Source organism: Myotis brandtii, unplaced genomic scaffold (assembly GCF_000412655.1).
Source record: "Myotis brandtii unplaced genomic scaffold, ASM41265v1 scaffold187, whole genome shotgun sequence".
Lineage (NCBI taxonomy): Eukaryota > Metazoa > Chordata > Mammalia > Chiroptera > Vespertilionidae > Myotis > Myotis brandtii.
The window spans coordinates 957,054-974,986 of NW_005356944.1; the positions used below are offsets into that span (position 1 = coordinate 957,054).

General features: G+C 63.0%; 1 protein-coding gene across 4 annotated transcripts; it reads right to left on the bottom strand.

Annotated features, from left to right (window-relative positions):
- Positions 1-17,927, bottom strand: ATG2A (autophagy related 2A). Of its 4 annotated transcripts, none has more exons than XM_014538014.1 (41): positions 17,744-17,927; positions 15,852-16,014; positions 15,612-15,764; positions 15,410-15,512; positions 14,879-15,014; positions 14,588-14,686; positions 14,206-14,302; positions 13,953-14,117; positions 13,713-13,853; positions 13,041-13,278; positions 12,813-12,957; positions 12,623-12,715; positions 12,028-12,186; positions 11,682-11,925; positions 11,263-11,359; positions 10,897-11,056; positions 9,931-10,073; positions 9,691-9,836; positions 9,432-9,589; positions 8,839-8,989; positions 8,503-8,702; positions 8,320-8,400; positions 8,067-8,173; positions 7,885-7,977; positions 6,664-6,734; positions 6,418-6,494; positions 5,757-5,921; positions 5,481-5,607; positions 5,185-5,399; positions 4,456-4,664; positions 4,058-4,193; positions 3,424-3,630; positions 3,161-3,262; positions 2,989-3,073; positions 2,770-2,902; positions 2,620-2,692; positions 2,353-2,435; positions 1,960-2,081; positions 1,658-1,812; positions 755-904; positions 1-679 (listed from the first exon to the last, which is right to left on the bottom strand). In XM_014538014.1, exons 1-41 carry the CDS (start codon positions 17,912-17,914, stop codon positions 446-448), a joined length of 5,787 nt encoding a protein of 1,928 aa, XP_014393500.1. In that variant the 5' UTR covers positions 17,915-17,927; the 3' UTR covers positions 1-445. The 4 variants fall into 4 exon arrangements, with proteins under 4 accessions (XP_014393500.1, XP_014393501.1, XP_014393499.1 ...); XM_014538015.1 differs by having other exon boundaries at positions 5,185-5,351; positions 5,751-5,921; XM_014538013.1 differs by having other exon boundaries at positions 5,751-5,921.
- Between the last annotated feature and the right edge of the window lie 6 nt (positions 17,928-17,933).

Sequence of the window (17,933 nt, forward strand, 5' to 3'; positions counted from 1 at the left end):
TGGCGGTGGGCAGTTTATTCCACGTCATGCAGACACTGACCCACACGCTCAGGCGATTAAAAATCATACATTGAACCACACGGCGTCTTTCCCCCCACGTCCCGGGAGACACAGAAAGACACTTGGCTGAGTGGGGTCGGGGTCCGAGGGTCCAAAAGCCTCCGTCCTGGGCCCAGGCAGCCGTGTGGGCCCAGGTGGTGATGTGGGTCCCGGTGGTGGGGCAGTGTCTTCTCCCCAGAGAAAAGTGCAGAGACAGGGCCGAGGCCCAGGCAGGAGCCCCTCTCACAGCGACGCAGCAGGCAGGCCAGGCGCAGGGTCCTTCCGGTCCTTCCTGAGGGCCCGGCCCGCCAGGCTGTCCACGCTCTCGGGAGGCGCGGGAGCCGAGGTGCCACTGGCTGGCTGGGCCTGCTGGGCGGGCAGCACCCTGGAGTCCGGCACCTGGTGCTCAGTCCTGGGCCTCCGACCGCCACTTCTGAGTGTGGTCCTTGTGTGCGTCGGGGAGGATCTGGTTGCGCATCCCCCCGAGAAGGTTGGACGTGGCCTCCGTGGCCAGGATGAGGGGCCTCACCACCGTTGGGGGCAACTGGCGGATCACACCGCCCACAGCGCCCGTCAGCCCCTTCTGCTCGTGACCCCGAGTCGCCACATCACAGAAGGTCTGAGCCGTGTCCAGGAGGCCCTGTGGAGGGGGAGGTCAGTGCCGTCGGGTGGACAGTGGGTGTGGGAAGATGGGGAGCAGGCTGGGCCTCCTTACCTCTCGAACGGTGTCGTAGGCCTTGGCCACGCCCTCCCGGAGGTCAGCTGGTTGCTGGCCCTTGCGCCTCCGCACTGAGCGCTTGTCCTGCAGGGAGCGGGTGATGGGGGCCGCCGGGGACAGGATGTCGTACACCGTCTCGGCTGTGGCCTGGGGAGCACAGGGGACACCAGTGAGGAGAGGTGCACAGGGCAACATGATGGACCCCTAAACCCTAGTCCAGGGGCCCCCTCTGCCCCTCCTCCACACCCGTGCTTTACGCCAGGACAGGTGGCCTGCGTGCCTCCTTGGGGCGGCTCCTTCCCACCCAACCTTGACTGCCGGTGCCACACTCCAGCTCACGCTCTGGGGTGGCCCTCAGATGCTGGCTTATGCCTCCAGCCTTCGCTCTAGAGCCCTGCCCCTGCCCTCATGGGCTGGGCTGCAGGGCACAGGCAGCACCCTGATCCCCAGCTTCTGCACACCCACCTGCCATGACCACCCACCATGCCTGCCCATCCAGCCCCCGTCCCACAGGGCCCACTGCAGGAGCTACTGCCCACAGGACAGCTCCCTGGGGCCCACCAGGGCCTAGCAAGGTGCAGGGCCGGCGTGAGTCAGGGCTCGTCTTGGTCTTACTTTCCAGTCTGCAAAAAGCCCCCTTCCCTTCCTTTCAAGACTTGGCCACAAGCAGAGACCCAGTGGGCCACAAACACGGGGGGCACTCAGCCTCCTGCATGGGGGCCGCAGTTGGCTGGGGCGACCCGGCTGTGGGCCCCAGCCAGATACTCGCCTCTCCCGTTCTGTGACTGTTCCTCGGAAAATGTTACATACACCCAGGCTACCCACCGCCAGCAGAGCTTTGGGGACGACATGGGCCACCACGGCAGACCCTCCCGCCCTGCACAGCCAGGCGCCGCTCACCTGGATAGCCTGCACCAGCCGGTTGCTGAGTTCCAGGGCAGCAGAAGCCGTCGACGAGCCAAAGGAAGCTGCCCCCCGTTGCAGCCCCCGCATGAGGCGCCCGTCCTTCCGGTACTGCTCGATGGGCAGCCACAGCAGGTCCCGGAACCCTTGGACTGGGGAACAGGGGTCATCAGGGGTGCCCGAGGCTACAATGCCCCCACCTTCCTACTCTAGGGCCTCCCCTACATACTACCAATGGCAACGTCTAGGGTGCCCAAGAGTGTGGGCCGTCTCAAGAGTCCCCAGTGCCAGACACTTACAGAGCTGGACAACTGAATGCATGGGGCCCACTCCCCGCAGCAGGCCGGGCAGCTGGTTCTTGCGGATGTCCTGCAGCCACTCGTTGAGAGCGTAGCCCAGCACCTTGTCCACACCCAGGAGCCTGGGAAGGGAGAGGAGGAGGGCAAGGTGGGGCAGAGCCAGACACTGAGGGGTCACAGGGCTAGGAAGACCTGAGGCACCTCAACTTCCCATGTTCCCACCCAGCCCTGTGTCGGGGGTGGGGGGCTACTGCACCCATTTTACAGAGGAGAAACTGAGGCCCCAGAAGGTTGATCTCTTGGCCAAGGCCACACGGCCAGTCAGGGACAGAGCAAAGGGACTATCAGGGCCCCGGAGAGAGGCTGGGGTGCTAGAGCGCGAGGCGGGCTCACCCGTGCCGGCAACAGAGTCGCTTCAGCTTCAGCTCAGAGCAGTTGAGCTGGGCCAGGCCGACGAGGAGGCCAGTGAAAGTGCCCTGGGGAGGGAGAAGGGTTCGGGTTTACACGATGGGGCACAGGGACCTGCCCAGCCCACAGGAGGCCGACTCAGTGGCTGATGGTGCCTGGATGCAAGCCCTGGCCTCCTGGGCCCCAAAGAACAGGCCACACCTGAGCAGAACGGGGACCCCCTCAGCCATGGCGCCTGACGGCCCCACTTACCACCTGGTCCATGCTGATGTGCTTGCCCTGGTAATCCAGCCAGATGGGCACCTCAGATGTGAATCGAAACTCCCTGGGGATAAGGAGCAAGGGCCCTTTAGTCGCTGACCTGGCCTGGTGCAGCCCGCCCAGGCCCAGCCCAGGCCTCACCGGAAGTAGATGGGCTGCTGCTCGGAGGAAGCGCCTTGGCCACCACCTGCGGCCTCCTGGGTGTCGCTGGTCTCCACGCCCTCGGGCTGCCCTTCCTGGGGGCTGCTCCCCTGGGCTCGGGTCTCAGGGTGCGCTGCAGACGAGACAGACCAGGGGTGGGCCCAGGGAGGCACGGAAGCAGGAGACCAGGACCCTCCCCTACCAGGTCCGGCCTCTCACCCTCGGCCGAGGTCTCTGCCGGGACCATGGGGTTGATGCCGGCCGCCAGGCTGGTAAAGTAGTCCTTGAGGAAGAGCAGAGCGTCCTGTGGGGCCAGAGTGTGGGGCACAGGTTGGGCTCAGGGACTTGGCAGCAGGGGGCTCACGTCAGCCTGCCCCCCCCAGCCACTCACCTGGTCCACATTGAGCCGCAGGGGCATCAGCGAGACCCGGAGACAACACTCGGGTGCACTGGGGTTGGTCATGGGGACCACGTGCAGCGCTTTGATGGTGAGCTGGGGACAGAGGGTGACCCCCCAGGCTATTCCTTCAGCTGAGCTGGCCCGAGCCGCACCACGCCCCCACGCTCCCAACAACCCAGGTAGGTGTGTGCGCATGTGACTCCCACGGGAACAGGTGGCCCATCCCTGCCAGCGCGCGGCGCTGCCCACAGTACCATGTTGGAGTGGGTGCGCCGCGGCATCCGCTCGCTGGTGTACAGGTACAGGAACTTGTTGATCTTCGAGGAGGGGAGCCGGTCCCGGATCTCCAGCTCCTGCACGATGAACACCTGCCGGGACAGCGGCTGCTCCTCCAGCTCCTTGCCTGGGGCCACGGGGCCTGGGGCCGGCTCCACTGGGTACACCTCATGCTGGAAACTGACCTGTGGGAGGATGGAGGCCGGAGCCAGGTCGGCAGGGCCCGGACACGGACAGAGGGGTTCACCCCGGGCCCCTCCTCTCCCAGCCACCTCCCTGCACACAGCTCCATCTCAGACTCACGCGGCTGCCGCCAGGACATCTTTATGTGGCCATCCCACAGGTGTTTCAAACCCACACGGTCAAAGTGACCTCTTGACCTCCTCCCCGAATCTATCCGTCTCTATTCCCACAGCCTTCCCACCTGCCTCGTCACCCTAAGCATAAACCCTGGTCCAGCCCTCGCTCTCCAACCTCTCCATCACCAGGGACATCAGCTTTGCATCCTCAAAACATCTGTAAAATCCCCTCCACCAAGTAGTTGCCATGGAGCCCTGGCTGAGTAGCAGGGACGGGATGGCCGCTGCCGCCCCCCACCCAGCCCCCGCTCACCTTGCTGAGCTGAATCTCCATGAAGACCTGGTGCTGCCTCCCGCTGCCCCCCTGCACGCGCCAGGAGTTCTGGGGCCGGTTGGGGCCAGAGCAGCGAGAAGGGGAGCCCCTGGGGCCTGTGAGGCCAACTCTTGCCCTGGGAAGAGGGACAGGGGACAAGCTGACACAGGGGAACATCCTTTCCTCACCCCTCCTCTCTGAGCAGGCCTGCAGCCTGTGTGGGAGACCCTCTCCTGGGAGGTGGCTGGGTAAGGAAAGAGGAAGAACGAGGCCAGGAAGGTGAGGACGGTTCAGGATTACCAGCTGCTGAAGGTCAGGGCTGGAGCCCCGCCCAGGCCCCCTCTCCTGGGGGGTGAACCCCATTGTCACAGCTGCCACCTGCTCTCTCTCCTTCTTACCTGTGACTGGGGTGGGGGCCAAAGTCTCGACCCCCATAGAGATGCCAGACAAGGGAGACCTCACGCAGCACCACACGGGTGCTGGGCACTGGGAAGTGGGCAGGCGCTCGCAGCAGGTCGGTGCTGCCCAGCGGCCGTGAGAAGTGCCCGTCCTGCACAGTGATGGGGCCTGGATGCAGCTGCGTTACCACGGGCTCCCCATCCAGGGGCTGCAGGGAGGGGGAACAGGTGTGGCACAGATGCCTTCCCCAGGCCAGGCCACCCCCACCGTTCCTCCCTCTTCACCTCTCCCTCCCCGTTTCCGACAGAAGCTGACCCTCAGGGTCACTGTCCCCACAGCCTGTATCTGAATACTCCGTCTAGGATGGAGCTGAGTGTCCCTTGCACCTGCCAGCCTTGTCTCCCTGGACCTCGGTCTTGCTTGCATGTGGCATTCCCACTGGTACTTGGGGGCCCGGAGGTCAGCACCCTTGCAGCCAAATGGTCCTCCTTGCCCTCCCGCTAACCACCTGCCCTCTCCCCCGACTCTGATGTCCCAGTCCCCTGCCCAGGACGCATGCCTCTCCTCCTCTGGAAACCCACCAGCTCCTGCAAAGCCCAGGCTCAGGGCTGCCTCCCCAGGAAGACCCTCCCAGCCTCCTGCCTCTCCCACAGCTCCATCTCTAGAAGGGCCTGGAGCTGACCACCCTCTCCCACGTCCTGCCCCTGCCCAGCTTGCCCACCGCGTACCGGGATGCCCAGGCCAGGAGCATCAAGGATGCAGAACTCGTCACTGTCCAGGGTGTCTCCATCCCCCTCGTTTTCCTTTTCACCTTCCTCTGCCTCTGAGCAGGACCCCAAACTTCCAGCAAGGACCCCCACAGGGGGTAAGGGCGGTTGGGCCCCACTCCGTTCACCTGGGAATAGGTAGACCGACACGGGCGAGGCCTGAGGGAGCGTGCCACCTGTAGGAGAGGGATGCTGGTTTGGGGGGTGCCTGACACGGTGCTGATTGTGTCCGGTGCCCCCCAGACGCCCCGGCCCACCTGAAGACTGGGCCAGCTCCCGCAGGCTGCGCTCGGTGTCCAGGAGGGCGTCAGTCAGGTCCCGCTGGTTGATGAGGGCCGTCTCCACTGGGGGGCATGAGGGCAGGGAGGCGGGGCTCTCGGAGAGCTGGGCCAGGCAGGGGAGGAGGGGTGAATGAGTGCCAGGAGGGAGAGCAGGCCCCAGGGCTCCCCCCAATGCCAGGTCCCTGGGGGACTACGGCAGGGGAGGGGCCAGGCAGAGCTCTGGTGGCCTGTGTGGCCAGGCCTCACCTGTACCTTCTGGCCGGCGATCTCAGTGGGGCGGGGGGGCCGGGGTGGGGGGTGCAGGTCGCCCGCGCTCGTTACGTACTGCAGCAGGTTGACCAGCAGGGCGCAGGAGTCGGCACAGGTGTGCATGTGCACCACGTTGTTGGAGCAACGCAGCTCGAACAGCGGCTGGCTCTGTGGGGATGGGGCAGGGGTGCCATCAGCCCGGCTCTGTCCTCTCCACACACAGGTAGGACAGGCTAGGCCTCCCTGGGGTGCTCAGCCTGCCCGCCACCCGCTGAATGGATGAGCACACTGAGCCCAGAGAACGGAAGGGGCTTGGCTCTGGGCTGCCCAAGGAAGCGGATGCAATCCCCCGAGTGAAAGGCTACATGAGCCCGTCTCCTTTGCCCTGGGCCCCGGCCAGGCAGGCAAGGCCGGCCACCTCCATTCTACAGGCGAGGAAGCTGCCCAACTCCCATTGCCCTGCCAGCAGCTGCCCTCTAGTGGCGGGACTCACACTGAAGGACACCCAGGATGGGCCGGCCCTTCCCAGGAGAGCAATCCCCACAGCCCAGCTTGGGAAGGGCCAGCAGTGACCATGACCTGAGCCCAGGCCCCCCGAGCAGAAGCAGAGGGTGATCCCCTGCCCTGCGCTGGCGCCAGGGACTCTGGGAAAGGGCGCGCTCACCAGTTTGCCCTCGGTGCTCCCCTTCCAGGTTTTGATCACGAGCTCCAGGAGGTCAACATCCAAGACACAGACATAATCTGAAGCAGAGGAGAGGAGACATTCCTATTGGCTCCTCCACACAGCCCGACCCACCACCAGAGGGGAGAATCGGGGCTTGTGCGTGTGGGCGTGTGGGCGCTGAGAACGGCCATCGGGGGGGAGGACATTGGCGGCTGTGTGTGTGGCTGGGGGCCCGGGCCTGCCCACCTCGCCGCAGATCCAGGGTCTCCACCTCACACTTGTCGGACAGGTACAAGGCTGAGTCGTCGAGGATGAACCTGGTGGGGAACAGGGCTGAGAAGGGGCCAGGTGCCCAGAGACAGGCAGATGGACGTCCTCAGCGGGTCCCAAGCCCACAAGACGCTAGCGCTGGGCCCTCTGGCCGTGGTGTTACCTGCACTATGGGGAGAATGGGCCTGGTCTCCCGCGTCCCAGGCCCAAACTTATTGTTCCCCAAGCACTTCTAGCTCCTCCGCCTCATCTGGGCCTCACAGCAACCCTGGGAATGAAGGGTCCTGTTTTCCCTCCTACAGTCATTGTTCTTTTAAAACAAGTCCTTATTTTATTTTATTTTTTAAGGGGAGAGACCAAGGGGATCTCTCATGCCTCCATTCCTCTAATATAATCTAGTTTTTTTTAAATTTATTTTATTTTATGCAAGTCCTTATTTTAGTGGCAACATAACATAGCTCCTATAAAACAGTTTAGAGTATAGCAATAAAAAAGACACAATCCCTAATTCCTAATCATAATTCCCAATCCCAAATTCTGACACACATCTCCTTCCAGTGTTTTCTATGAAGCCACACAGAGAAGCACAGATATTTTTTTTCCTTGATTTTTAGAGAGAGTGGAAGAGAGAGGGAAAGACAGAGAGAAATATCCATGTGAGAGAAACACATCAATTGGTTGCCTCCTGCACACGCTGACCAGGGCCCAGCTGGGGAGGAGACGGCAACCAAGGTCTGTGCCCTTGACCAGGATGGAATCTGGGAATCCTCAGTCCGCAGGCTGACTCTATCCGCTGAGCCAAACCAGCCAGGGCTACATGTCGGTTTATGTCTTACTGTTCTCAGTAAACACTGTGCCATGGCATTTCCCTGTATTCTCAATGTTATCGTTTGAGCAACTTTAAAGGTTGGACGGGCCATGTTCACGGACAGGCTGTGATTTGCCGGCATTTGGACTGCAAGTTCTGACTGTTTGAGTTGCACTACAGAGGCCTAGTGTTCCACCTGTCATATCCTTACCCCAGGACAGCCCCCAGCAGTGGGGTCAGCAGATCCAGGAAGGCGGGACCAATTGTGAGGGAAGGATCATGACCCGAATGTACAGAGGCTCAGAGCGTGGCTGAGGACACACAGCAGGTAGACAGCACCCTGGGGGAGAGGCAGCTGCAGCCCAGCCTGGGAGGGAGGGGCTGTGTACCTGAGCAGGAAAGTGGAGGTGTCCATGATGATATTACTGGAGAGGGTGAAGGTCTCGGCGGTGACAAGGACACGCACAGGGAGGTAGAGGGGCCTGGGGGAGACAGTGTAGCTGGGGCAGGCTCCTTACACACACGCGAGAGCCTGCCCCGCCCTGGCACCCAGCCCGCCCAGCCTGGGTACCTGTAGTCCATGGCGCAGGAGAACAGGTGTGTGTGGAGGACGGTGATGACCGTCGGGGGCAGGTAGCCCAGCACGGGGTCATCCAGCACATCTAAGAACTCCAACAGCTTTGGGGACCGAGGTGGGAGAGGTGGTGAAGATAGGGGGGCCTCTTCCCTCCTCTAACCCCCCACCCAGTACGGCCCAGCCCCATGCCCATGGCACCACCTCCTCCCAGCCTAGAGACCTGTCTGCCCATGCCACGCTTGCTCACCTGGGAGTGCCAGCTCTGTTCTGGCAGGGTTATGTAGTGGCGTAGGGTAGCTCTGGACAGCCGCAGTGTCACCAGGAACTCCTGGGGGTGGGACACAGTCAGCAAGCAGGGAAGCCAGCCCTCCATGCCCCAGGCAGGCAGCTGCCCCGGACAATGGGTAGGCAGAAGCAGGTGTGGCTGTACCTTGACGTTCTTCTGGGGGTCCAGGTGGATGCGCACAGCGGCGGACAGCATGTGGGGGGCCTGGGCCTGGCCCTTTCGGCCTGAGGCTCCCCACTTGGTCACCCCTTCCTCTGACGGATAGATGGTGGGGACCAGCTGGGCCGGAGGAGTAAAGCTGGGCAGCTCCAGGTGGATGGGCAGCAGGTAGTCATCCACGGTTGCTGGGGAGGCATCTGGTGAGCCCCCTGCCAAGCGAGCTGACCGCCCACTCCACCCAGGGACCACATCCTCCTGCAAGCCCCCGCCCCTGCCCATGGGCCCTACAGACGCCCTGACGACTGGCCCACAGCCGCACACCTCGGTGGTAGAGTGTTGCCTTGTCAGCCTCCAGGCTGAAGTAGCCGAGCCCCGGCTGGCCGCGGTACTGGGAGACGCTGAAGAGGGTGCCTTGCTCCACGTCCAGCACCAGCTCCCCGTGCACAGCCTCCAGCGGCCTCCCGCCTTCGTCCTGCAGGCAGAGCATGTGGCTTGGCCTCAGCAGCTGCACAGAGCAGTTCCCACCCGCTCAGGTGTGAGGGGCCTCCCGGAGCCCTGGCCTAACCAGGATCAGCTCAGCATCTACCCAGACTCCGCTGGAGGCCCAGGGCAGCACTTGTCTCGTTTGCCAGAGGGGAAGCATCACCCTGACCAGCCTGCCTCCAGCAGCATGTGGTGCATTCGGACCCCTTAGCACGATGCCTTACACACAGGAGGTGCTAGTAAGCAGCTGACAGGGTACGATGGTGGGGGGAGGGGGCGGTCAGGTGAGTGCTTCTGGCTGGACAGGCCCCACCAGCCCCCACTTGGGCCCGATTCCCACATTCCCAGCTCAGCGCTGCTCACACAGGTCTTGGTCTCCTGCCAGCAGGAGCTCTGAAGCCAGGGGCTCGCCTGCCCAGGGCTGCCCTCACCTTGGTCTCACAGAGGGCTGTGATGCGGCCCTTCAGCACCGTCACCAGCGTAGAGAAGGAACTCTGGGAGTGAGGGCTCGGGGGCCGGGGGGCGGCCTGCGGCGTGCCTGATGCCCCCACTGAGAAGAAGTGGGCATCCTCTTCATCCGAGTCTGAGTCTGGGGTGAGATCAAGGAGCCGAGTGGGAAGGAGCCCTGGAAGGGCCGCCCAGCCCTGCCCAGCTTTGGGGGCCCAGGACCCCACCGGATGTCCCTCCTACCCAGCTTGAAGGCAGACTTGCACATCTTGAAGTTGTCATGCCAGAAGCCCGAGGGGCCTGGGAAGCCAGGAGGGTGAGTGGCAGGGGCGGAGGCAGGGGTGGGAAGCAGGTCTGCGGGCTCCCACATGAGCAGGTCATTGTTAATCCTGAGACAGGCAGACGGATGGTGGCTGTCAGGGAGGCCCAGCCCGGCTCCCTGTCACCCCCCCCTTCCCCCCCGCACCCCGTCCGCATCGCCACCTGTTGTAGAGGCTCTCATAGACCTCCTTGCTGGGCAGGAAGACGTGGGCGCTGGGCAGGACCACTTCCAGGCTGCAGCGGGACAGGGCCAGCGCCCGGCTCTGGAAGGCCCTCATTTCTTCAGGGTCTCCAGGAATCACCATCTACGTGGGGGAGCGGGAAAGGCCTCTGAGCGACGCATCCTCACCTCCTATCATTCATTCTTTCTTTTCAAACATTTTTAAATCTAATCCTCAGAGGAGGATGTGTTTGATTTTAAAGAGAGGATGAGGGAGGTGGGGAGAGGGAGAGAAAAACATCAATCGGGTGCCTACCCTATGTGCCCTGACTGGGATATTGAACCAGCAACCTAGGTATGTGCCCCGACTGGGAATCAAACCTGCAACCTTTCCGTGTACAGGAAGACGCTCCAACCGAGCCCCACTGGCCAGGATCGTCCCTTCATTCTCATTGACTCATTCACATGAGCCCCTCTGCTAGGGTGACAGCCGTTTCATGTGAAGTGCTGGCCTCATGCCAATCCTGCTCTGAGGCTTCACGTATGTTAATTCCTTTATTCTCAGGACAGGCCTGCGAGAGGCCACTGTGCCCACTTTCTAGATGAGGAAACTGGTCCTGCCCAGCACCCATGTCCTCCAAGAGGTTAGGCAATAAGCTGAGATGACAGGGCCACTGAGCAGCAGAGCCTGGATTCAAACCCAGACGTACCCCTCAGCACCTTCAGAGGAGAGGACCCCAGGCCTAAAGCACACGGCCAATAAGGTATGGGGTCCCGATCTCCCGACTCTGCCCTCACTTCCAGGCCCCCGAGCTGGCGTGCTCCCGACTCCCCATCGACACGAGATGATGGCAGAGACGAAGTTCTCGCCGGTGCTGGGTCACGTCACCTGGTGCCCCAAAGTAGTCCTTGCCCCCGGCCCAAAGCCACCTCGTGGCTTTCACAAGATGCAGGGTCCCAGGCCTCACCTCCTCCGTCTCGTACATGGTCCTCTTGGAGGAGAAGGGCGAGGGCTCGGGCTCCTGCAGCTCACACGGACTCTCAACAGACAGCTCCAGCTCCTCCTCCTTCTCTGGGGCCACTTCCCACTGTGCACTGTTGACCTGGGGGTTCAGGGTCAACACTACCCTGCCGGGCACAGGCCTGTCACTGGTCTGCAGGGCACCCCTGGCCCCTGATTCCAAGTGGCCTCCCGCCCACTGTGCACGTTGACCTGGGGGTTCAGGGTCAACACTACCCTGCCGGGGCACAGGCCTGTCACTGGTCTGCAGGGCACCCCTGGCCCCTGATTCCAAGTGGCCTCCCGCCACCCTCAGTTGCAAAGCCCCACTTACTGGGGCAGAAAGTACGTGTGACCAGAGCCCTTGGGATCTAGGGCCTTGGAGACTCGCAGGCAGGGGACAGGTGGCTTCTCTCCATCTTCGTAGGTGCCTGAGGGGAAAGGGGAAAGATAGGGAGTCACTCTGCCTTTCCCCATTCCTTCCCCAATGCCAGGTGGAGCCAGAGGTGCCTGTCCTTCACTGTTCACAGACCTGTGCCTGTCTCATGCCCACCTGTGCCGGTCTGCAGCAGGACAAGGAAAACGGGTCCACTCTGTCTGCTGCCCAGAGCAGGCCCGACAGGCAATACCAGTGCCCAGAGCTGGTGAGGCCGGGCCCAGGTCTGCTCCCATGATCCAGCCTCTTTAGCCCTAAGCCCCTCTCTCCCAGGGCCTGAGCCACTGCCCCACACGCTGTTTCCCAGGGGCTCTCACCGTGGAGGTCGGAGCAGGTAAGTTCCAGGCGGGTGGGGGCTGGGGGGCCAGGCCCACTGCTCAACTCCGACCGGAACTGGGGCTCACTCAGCTCCAGCCGCAGCAGCTCAGCCCGCACAGCCTGGCCTGCCCAGGGATCCCGCTCGGGCCGCAGGTCGGCAATGGGGAAGTGCAGCCGAAGTGTGGCCCGGGGTGCCGACAGCTGCACCACTGTCTCCTGCTTGGCAGCTGGCGGGGACTCCATCTGTGAGAGGATGTGGGGGTCATGCTGCCGCCGCGGCCCCCAGCACGGTGATGGCGAGCCGGGGGACTGTGCCCCACTCCCAGCCTTAGCTGGGCATCTTACCAGCAGGCCGGCAGGTGGCTCGGGGGAGGTACTGGTGGCCAAGTGCAGCAGAGCAGCGAGCCGGTCCAGGGTCCCCAGCTCCAGGTCTGCCTGGAAGTCGGCCAGGGCCAGGGCCAGTTCTGAGTGGCAATGGCAGGCAGCTGTGTGCCGGGATCGGCTCTGAAGTTGAGGGTATTCAGGTCAGCAAGGGCTGTGGGGTGGGTGAGGGCAGGATGGGAAGGGGTCCCCTTGAGCAAAAACAGAACACAGAGCCCTCCCAGCTGTGAGAAGAGCTGGGGCTGGGGACCCTGGAGACCACCACCACCTGCCGGAGGTGGACGATCATGCTTGCTTAATAAAAGCCACCCAACATTCGCCGCCCCAGAGGCCAGCAGGGCATCGCCACGATGAGCCAGGGGAGGGGCAACCAGGCTAAGAAAACAGCATGTACAGGTCCAGATGGATTCAAGGGCCCCTGGATGGGGAGGCATGCTCTGCTCGGAGCACAGGAGAAAGGGGAGAGGGAAGGAGGTACCGGGGAGGCTGGGGCTGGGGGTGTGGTCAAGGCACCACAGGAAACAGTCAAGGGCCTTTAGGCCTGGAGCAGGTGGGTTACCTTGGGCAGACGGCGCAGGGTCTGTGTGAGGCGCAGGTGGGCACAGGGCTGAGCCGAGGCCTGGGTGTCCTGCCTGCTGGGGAAGCTCAGGATCTGGGATGGGACATGGGAGGCAAGAGGCTGAGGCCAAGCCCTGGCGTCCACCTCGACCTCCAGGCCCTGACCGCACACACCTGCCTTTGGCCCTCACCTCCGTGTACTCGGGCTCTGAAGTGCCCCTGGGCCACAGACACTCCAGCACTTCGAGCTGCCCGAAGTGCACGTCCGTGCTGGTGGTCCGGCGGCCCCGGCCCGTCTGCAGCTCCCAGGACAGCTGCACAGCCGTCCCCGTCAGCCTGCCGGGAAGAAGCTGGGTGTCAGAGGGGGGCACTGCAGGGCTCAGGGAGTCTCTCCTCAGGCCCCTGCCTTGGGCTTGTACCGGACATGGCTACAGGGACAGGCCCTCTGGAAGCGCGGTCGGAGACGGTGGAAGTCACGGGAGCTGAAAGGCCCATCCTTGGCAGCATCAAACTCGGCAAAAAAATGGGTGGTGAGGTCAGGTGGTCCGGAAGACGGGGCGGGTGTCTCAAGCAAGGTCAGGGTCATGCCCGCCAAGGTCATCTTCAGTAGTGAGTCAGGGCGCATGGTGTCCGGACGGGACGTGAGGGCCGTCTTGCCTGAGGGGACAGAGGCTTCACCAGGGGCGGGCTCCCCAGAGCTCATGGGCCCAGCTGGAATGTGGCTCTGGTAGGACGCTTGCCAGGCAGGGGAGATACGAAGCTTCGTTATGCCAGGAACTGAGCCCAGGCTCAATCTACCCTCTCTAGGGAACGGGGAGGACTGGAGGCAACTGGGAGCACTCAGCCCAGTACCTGACACACACAGGCTCTCAATAAACATCGGCCGAAACACACAGTCCGGCCAGGCAGCTCTCACCACCCCCGTCTCACGGAAGGGAAAACCCAGTCTGGGAGAGCTGAAGTGCCCACCCACGACCACTGACTCTACAACCCAGGCTTTGTCACTGCACCACCAGAGGCCTCCTGGGCGCGCGGGAGACCACACCAGCACCAAGGCCTCTTCCAGTTCCTCCTGCCCCTGGAGCACTCACCAGTTGGGTTGCCCTGGAATGAGAGCCGGCGAGGGGTCATGTAACTGTGCACAGAGGAGCCCAGGTCCACGTCGGAGAGGGAGCGCTCAGAGAGGGCCGAGGCCACACTGCTCGTGAGGCCCGCCATGGAGAAGAAGAGGTCTGCGGGCCAGGCAAGGGGTCAGGGACAGTGCGCTTGGCACCGACTCCTGCACCCACACTAGCTACTCCACCAACTGCCGGGTCAGGCCCCACACCCACCATTGCTGTCCAGGTTGACAAGGGGGTTGGTTAGGGGGTCTGGGCTGAGGGGCTCAGCCACCACCCCTGCCTGCAGCTGCTGGTTCAGGTCCTGTTCAATTAGCCACAGGTCTTCAGCACCTAACGGGCGGCTCTTGTTCAGCTTGTCGACCAGGGACTTGGAGTCTATAAGGGAGGACACTTCCTGGTGTCAGTCCAGCCTGGCTGGCACTTCTCCAACCATCCCATCCCCAGGACTGCCCAGCGGCCTCACCTGCAAGGCTCATGGCACTGAGTAGTTCCTGGAGCTGCTGGAGCTGCCGCGGGGTCAGGAGCAGGTGCAAGAAGCCCACCTGCCCGGCCACCTCCAGCTGGGGGCAGAGGGAGCAACCATGGAGCCACACCTGCCCACCAACCCCCCTGAGAACCACTACTAGCTGCGCTCATCCTGAGGAGGTAGGAAGCCAGTTGCCCGGCTAAGCTCTCTCACCAACTGGCTGTGACCCTTGACCTCTCTGAGCCTCAGTTTCTCCAGTTGCCAAGAAGGCAGTAACTTCCCCCATTCAGCGACCCCCACCTTGTCACAGGGAGGATAAAAACTGCTGAGCATTCTGGGAGGAGCACGCTCCCTCCTCCCCAAGGGCCCAAACACTCACCTTGGGGCCTGGGAAAGCCTCGTTCTGCTTCAATTTCACTGTCAGCTCCACGTACCCTGAGCAGCTGCCGACCTGCAAGGGGGGATCTGGGGATCCTTCCTGGGAGGCAAGAGGATGTAAGAGGGGAGGGGTCAAGAAGATGACAACAGAGTGGTCAGAAGGGATGGAGGGGCAGAGGGGTCAAGAAGATGACATCAGAGTGGTCAGAAGGGATGGAGGGGCAGAGGGGTCAAGGGCACCGAGGGCAGGGATTAGAAGGAGGCAGAGACTGTGGGATCAGAGTTGGCCCACCTGTCGGGGAAGCTCCTCGAAGCGCAGGCAGACTCCCGCCAGCTGCAGCAGCTTGTGCAGGAAAGCAGGAGGCTGGTGAACATCCACTGGGGGCGCCTGGCTTGGGTCTCGCACTGCCTCGTCACAGTATTCTAGTCTGGGGAGCGTAGGGTCAGCCTTTTCCCTGCACACCCCCCCGTCCCCCGGTGCGGAGCCCCTCTGCCTGCACAGCATTCTGTTCTAGGGGTCTGGGGTCACGGAGCTGCCTCACCACAGCCACACCATCCTGCACCTCCCCGGCCAGTCCTTGCTCCCCAAACCTCAGCATGTAACCTGATCCCTGGCACCCTCTCACCCCTGCCACTCTGCACCTTCACCACCTGGACTCACTCCGCCCACCTCCCCCTTGTTGTGGCCACTGCCCAGGCCCACCCATATTTGCTCTGCCACTTCCCAGGAGCCTAGGCTGGGGGTGGGGTCAGGGCCAAGGCCGTTTGATAGCCCTCACGCTCCCTCTTCCTCATGCCAGCCACCGGCCAGGCCTACCCCTACCTCTGCACATGGACTTCCACTGCCACACCATGCTCCCCGTCGCCCGGTGAGTGCTCCACCCTCACGACAGTGTCCAGGAAGGTCACCTTGATCCTTCGCAGCACTGAGGGGTGAGAAGGGGGGTCTCAGGGCAGGCAGAACTGAAAAGGGCAGGCAGAGCTCTCCCATGGAGTCGCGCGGTGGCCTGGCGGGGCCTGCCTACCAGTCTCGATGGTCTGGGCGAACATCTCCAGGCCCTCCAGGGGTTGTGGCGGCTCGGAGGGCTCAGGCAGCCCATCCCGCAGGCACTCCTGAGCCAGCTGCAGGCTCGTGGTCATACATGAGGCCCAGCTCTGCGAGTCAGCAGGCCCTGGTCCTGCGAGGAGGCCCGGTCAGCTGGAGTGCCCAGGCCCACTCCCACCACTGGGTCTCCCACTCCTGCCCAGCCTTACCCTGCCCTCACCTGGGCCATGGCGGGGCTGCAGGGTGAGCTGGAGGCCTGACACAAGAATGGTGCAGTGGTCTGTGAGCAGCGCGGCCCAGGGCACGGCTACTTCGATGGAGCCCACAAAGCCTTCCACCAGCTCCAGCGGCGATTCCATGGACTCCAGCACCTCGTTCACAGACTGCAAAACCCCGGGGGGGCAAAGCTGGCTCAGGAAAACCCACACCGGGCGTCTCCCGGCCGCTGTCTCCCTTGCCTGTCTGCTCTACCTTGGAGAGCAGCCCCGCGCTCCCAGATCTCCACATGCTCCCCACAAGGCCCACCTCTGCTCACGCTGATCCCTCCTTGTGGCCCAATCACTGCATCACCTAATGTGCCCAATATTTTAAGCCAGAGGAGGGGGAGCTGAAGGATGAAGAGGAGAAAGCCAGGAGGAGGGGCTAGAAGATGGCGTGTTCCAGGCTTGGGAGCAACACATTCATAGTAAAGGCCTGGCAGGAGGTGCAGTGGCACCCCACGAACTCTGGTCAAGCAGACACAAGCATGGGCCTGACGTGAGCTGAGGGGATGCCCCCCAACTCCAAACACGTGGTGTAGCGGTACCTCTCTCTAAGGCACAGGTGAACCCCCTATTCCCACCGATGGGGGAATAGTGTCCCTGGGACCCTGACCTTTCTCCTCATCCCATCTCAGGGTCCCCAGGCTTCTGCTGGGGTCTTCAAGGTAGGGCTGCAGGCAGAGCAGCTGGGAGGAGGGGCTGCTATTGAACAAGCACCTGCATCCCCCCAGGGCGAAACTAGGTAGGAACCAATTCAATCTGACAGGGCTGGGTGGGGAAGGAGTGTTTCCTGGGACTGGAAGCAGGAAGAGGCAGCTTATTGATCGAAAAGGCTTCCTGCACTGGGACTCACAGGCAAGCGGCTACTGGGGGCCCCCCCCCCCAACTCTAGGTTCAGGGGACCTCACTTACTCCACATGCGCCCAGGAAGACCTGCCTACCTCTAGAGCCCAGCGCTCCCTGCCCAGATTGCACTGTGCCCAGCCAGAAAACTGAGCAGCCCGTGCCCCCATGCCCATCCAGTGCCAGGCCTGGGCTGGTGCCTCTGATTGGTGGCTCCTTTGCAACTTTCCAGGTCAGCTGAGCTGAGTCACCGCCCCCAGACTCAGGTCAGACCCAGACCTTACCTCTCTCTAGCTCCCAGCATCTCCCCTGCCGGCTTCCTGCCTGGGGCCAGACCTCTCCGCCCTGCCCTTTGGGGCTTCCCTCCAGGTGGGGAGGCTAATCGACAATCCCCTCCCCAAACTTGACCCTCCCACTCTCCCCAAAGCAGGAAGTAGGCAGCGCGGCAGCAGTCACACGAGGTGTTGATCAACACGGGCGCTGACGCGGTTGTTGACATCCACATCCGGAGGCGAACCCAACCCACTGGGCCCGGGATTGTAGGGTCAGGAGGTCAGGGTACCTTCCCCACAGGTGTCCTCGGCGGGCTGCGCACCCCTGGCAGTCTCCTCTGTCCAGCTGCATGGCTGCAACTCTGCCCCTACCCTGGCCTGGCCCTACCGGCATCCCTCGTCCTCCGCTCTGCTCCCACCTCACCCTCTCCTTCGTCCCTCGGCACCAAACTCCTCCAATCAGGCCCAGACTCTATGTGCTGACTCCGGCGTCTCTCCGCCAAGTGACAACCCTCCCCCCAGCCTCAGTCTCTCCTCCTGAGAAGTGGCCGCAAGGAACCCCTTCCCGCTCTGGAGGCGACCAGCCGGGTCCCTCTGACGCCTGAAAAGGGCCGGACTTCCACGACCTCAACACTCCCGGTACCTGGTCCCTCGGCCCGACCCCTTCGCCGGGAGCCTCGTGTCGCCGCAGCCCGAGGCCCCCCACCGCCCCCCCGGGCTCGGGCCTGGCTCCTCACCCAGATCTCCAGGTGGATATCCCGCAGGGCAACGCTGCCCTTGTACAAATCGAGGCTGAGCTGGTCCAGGCTGAGGTGCTCCTGGAAGAAGTGACCCAAGTAGTGGTGCAGCAAGTAGCGGCAGACGCGCTCTTTCACACAGTTCGACCATGGCCACAGCCATCGTGACATCTCGGAGACCGCCGAGCCC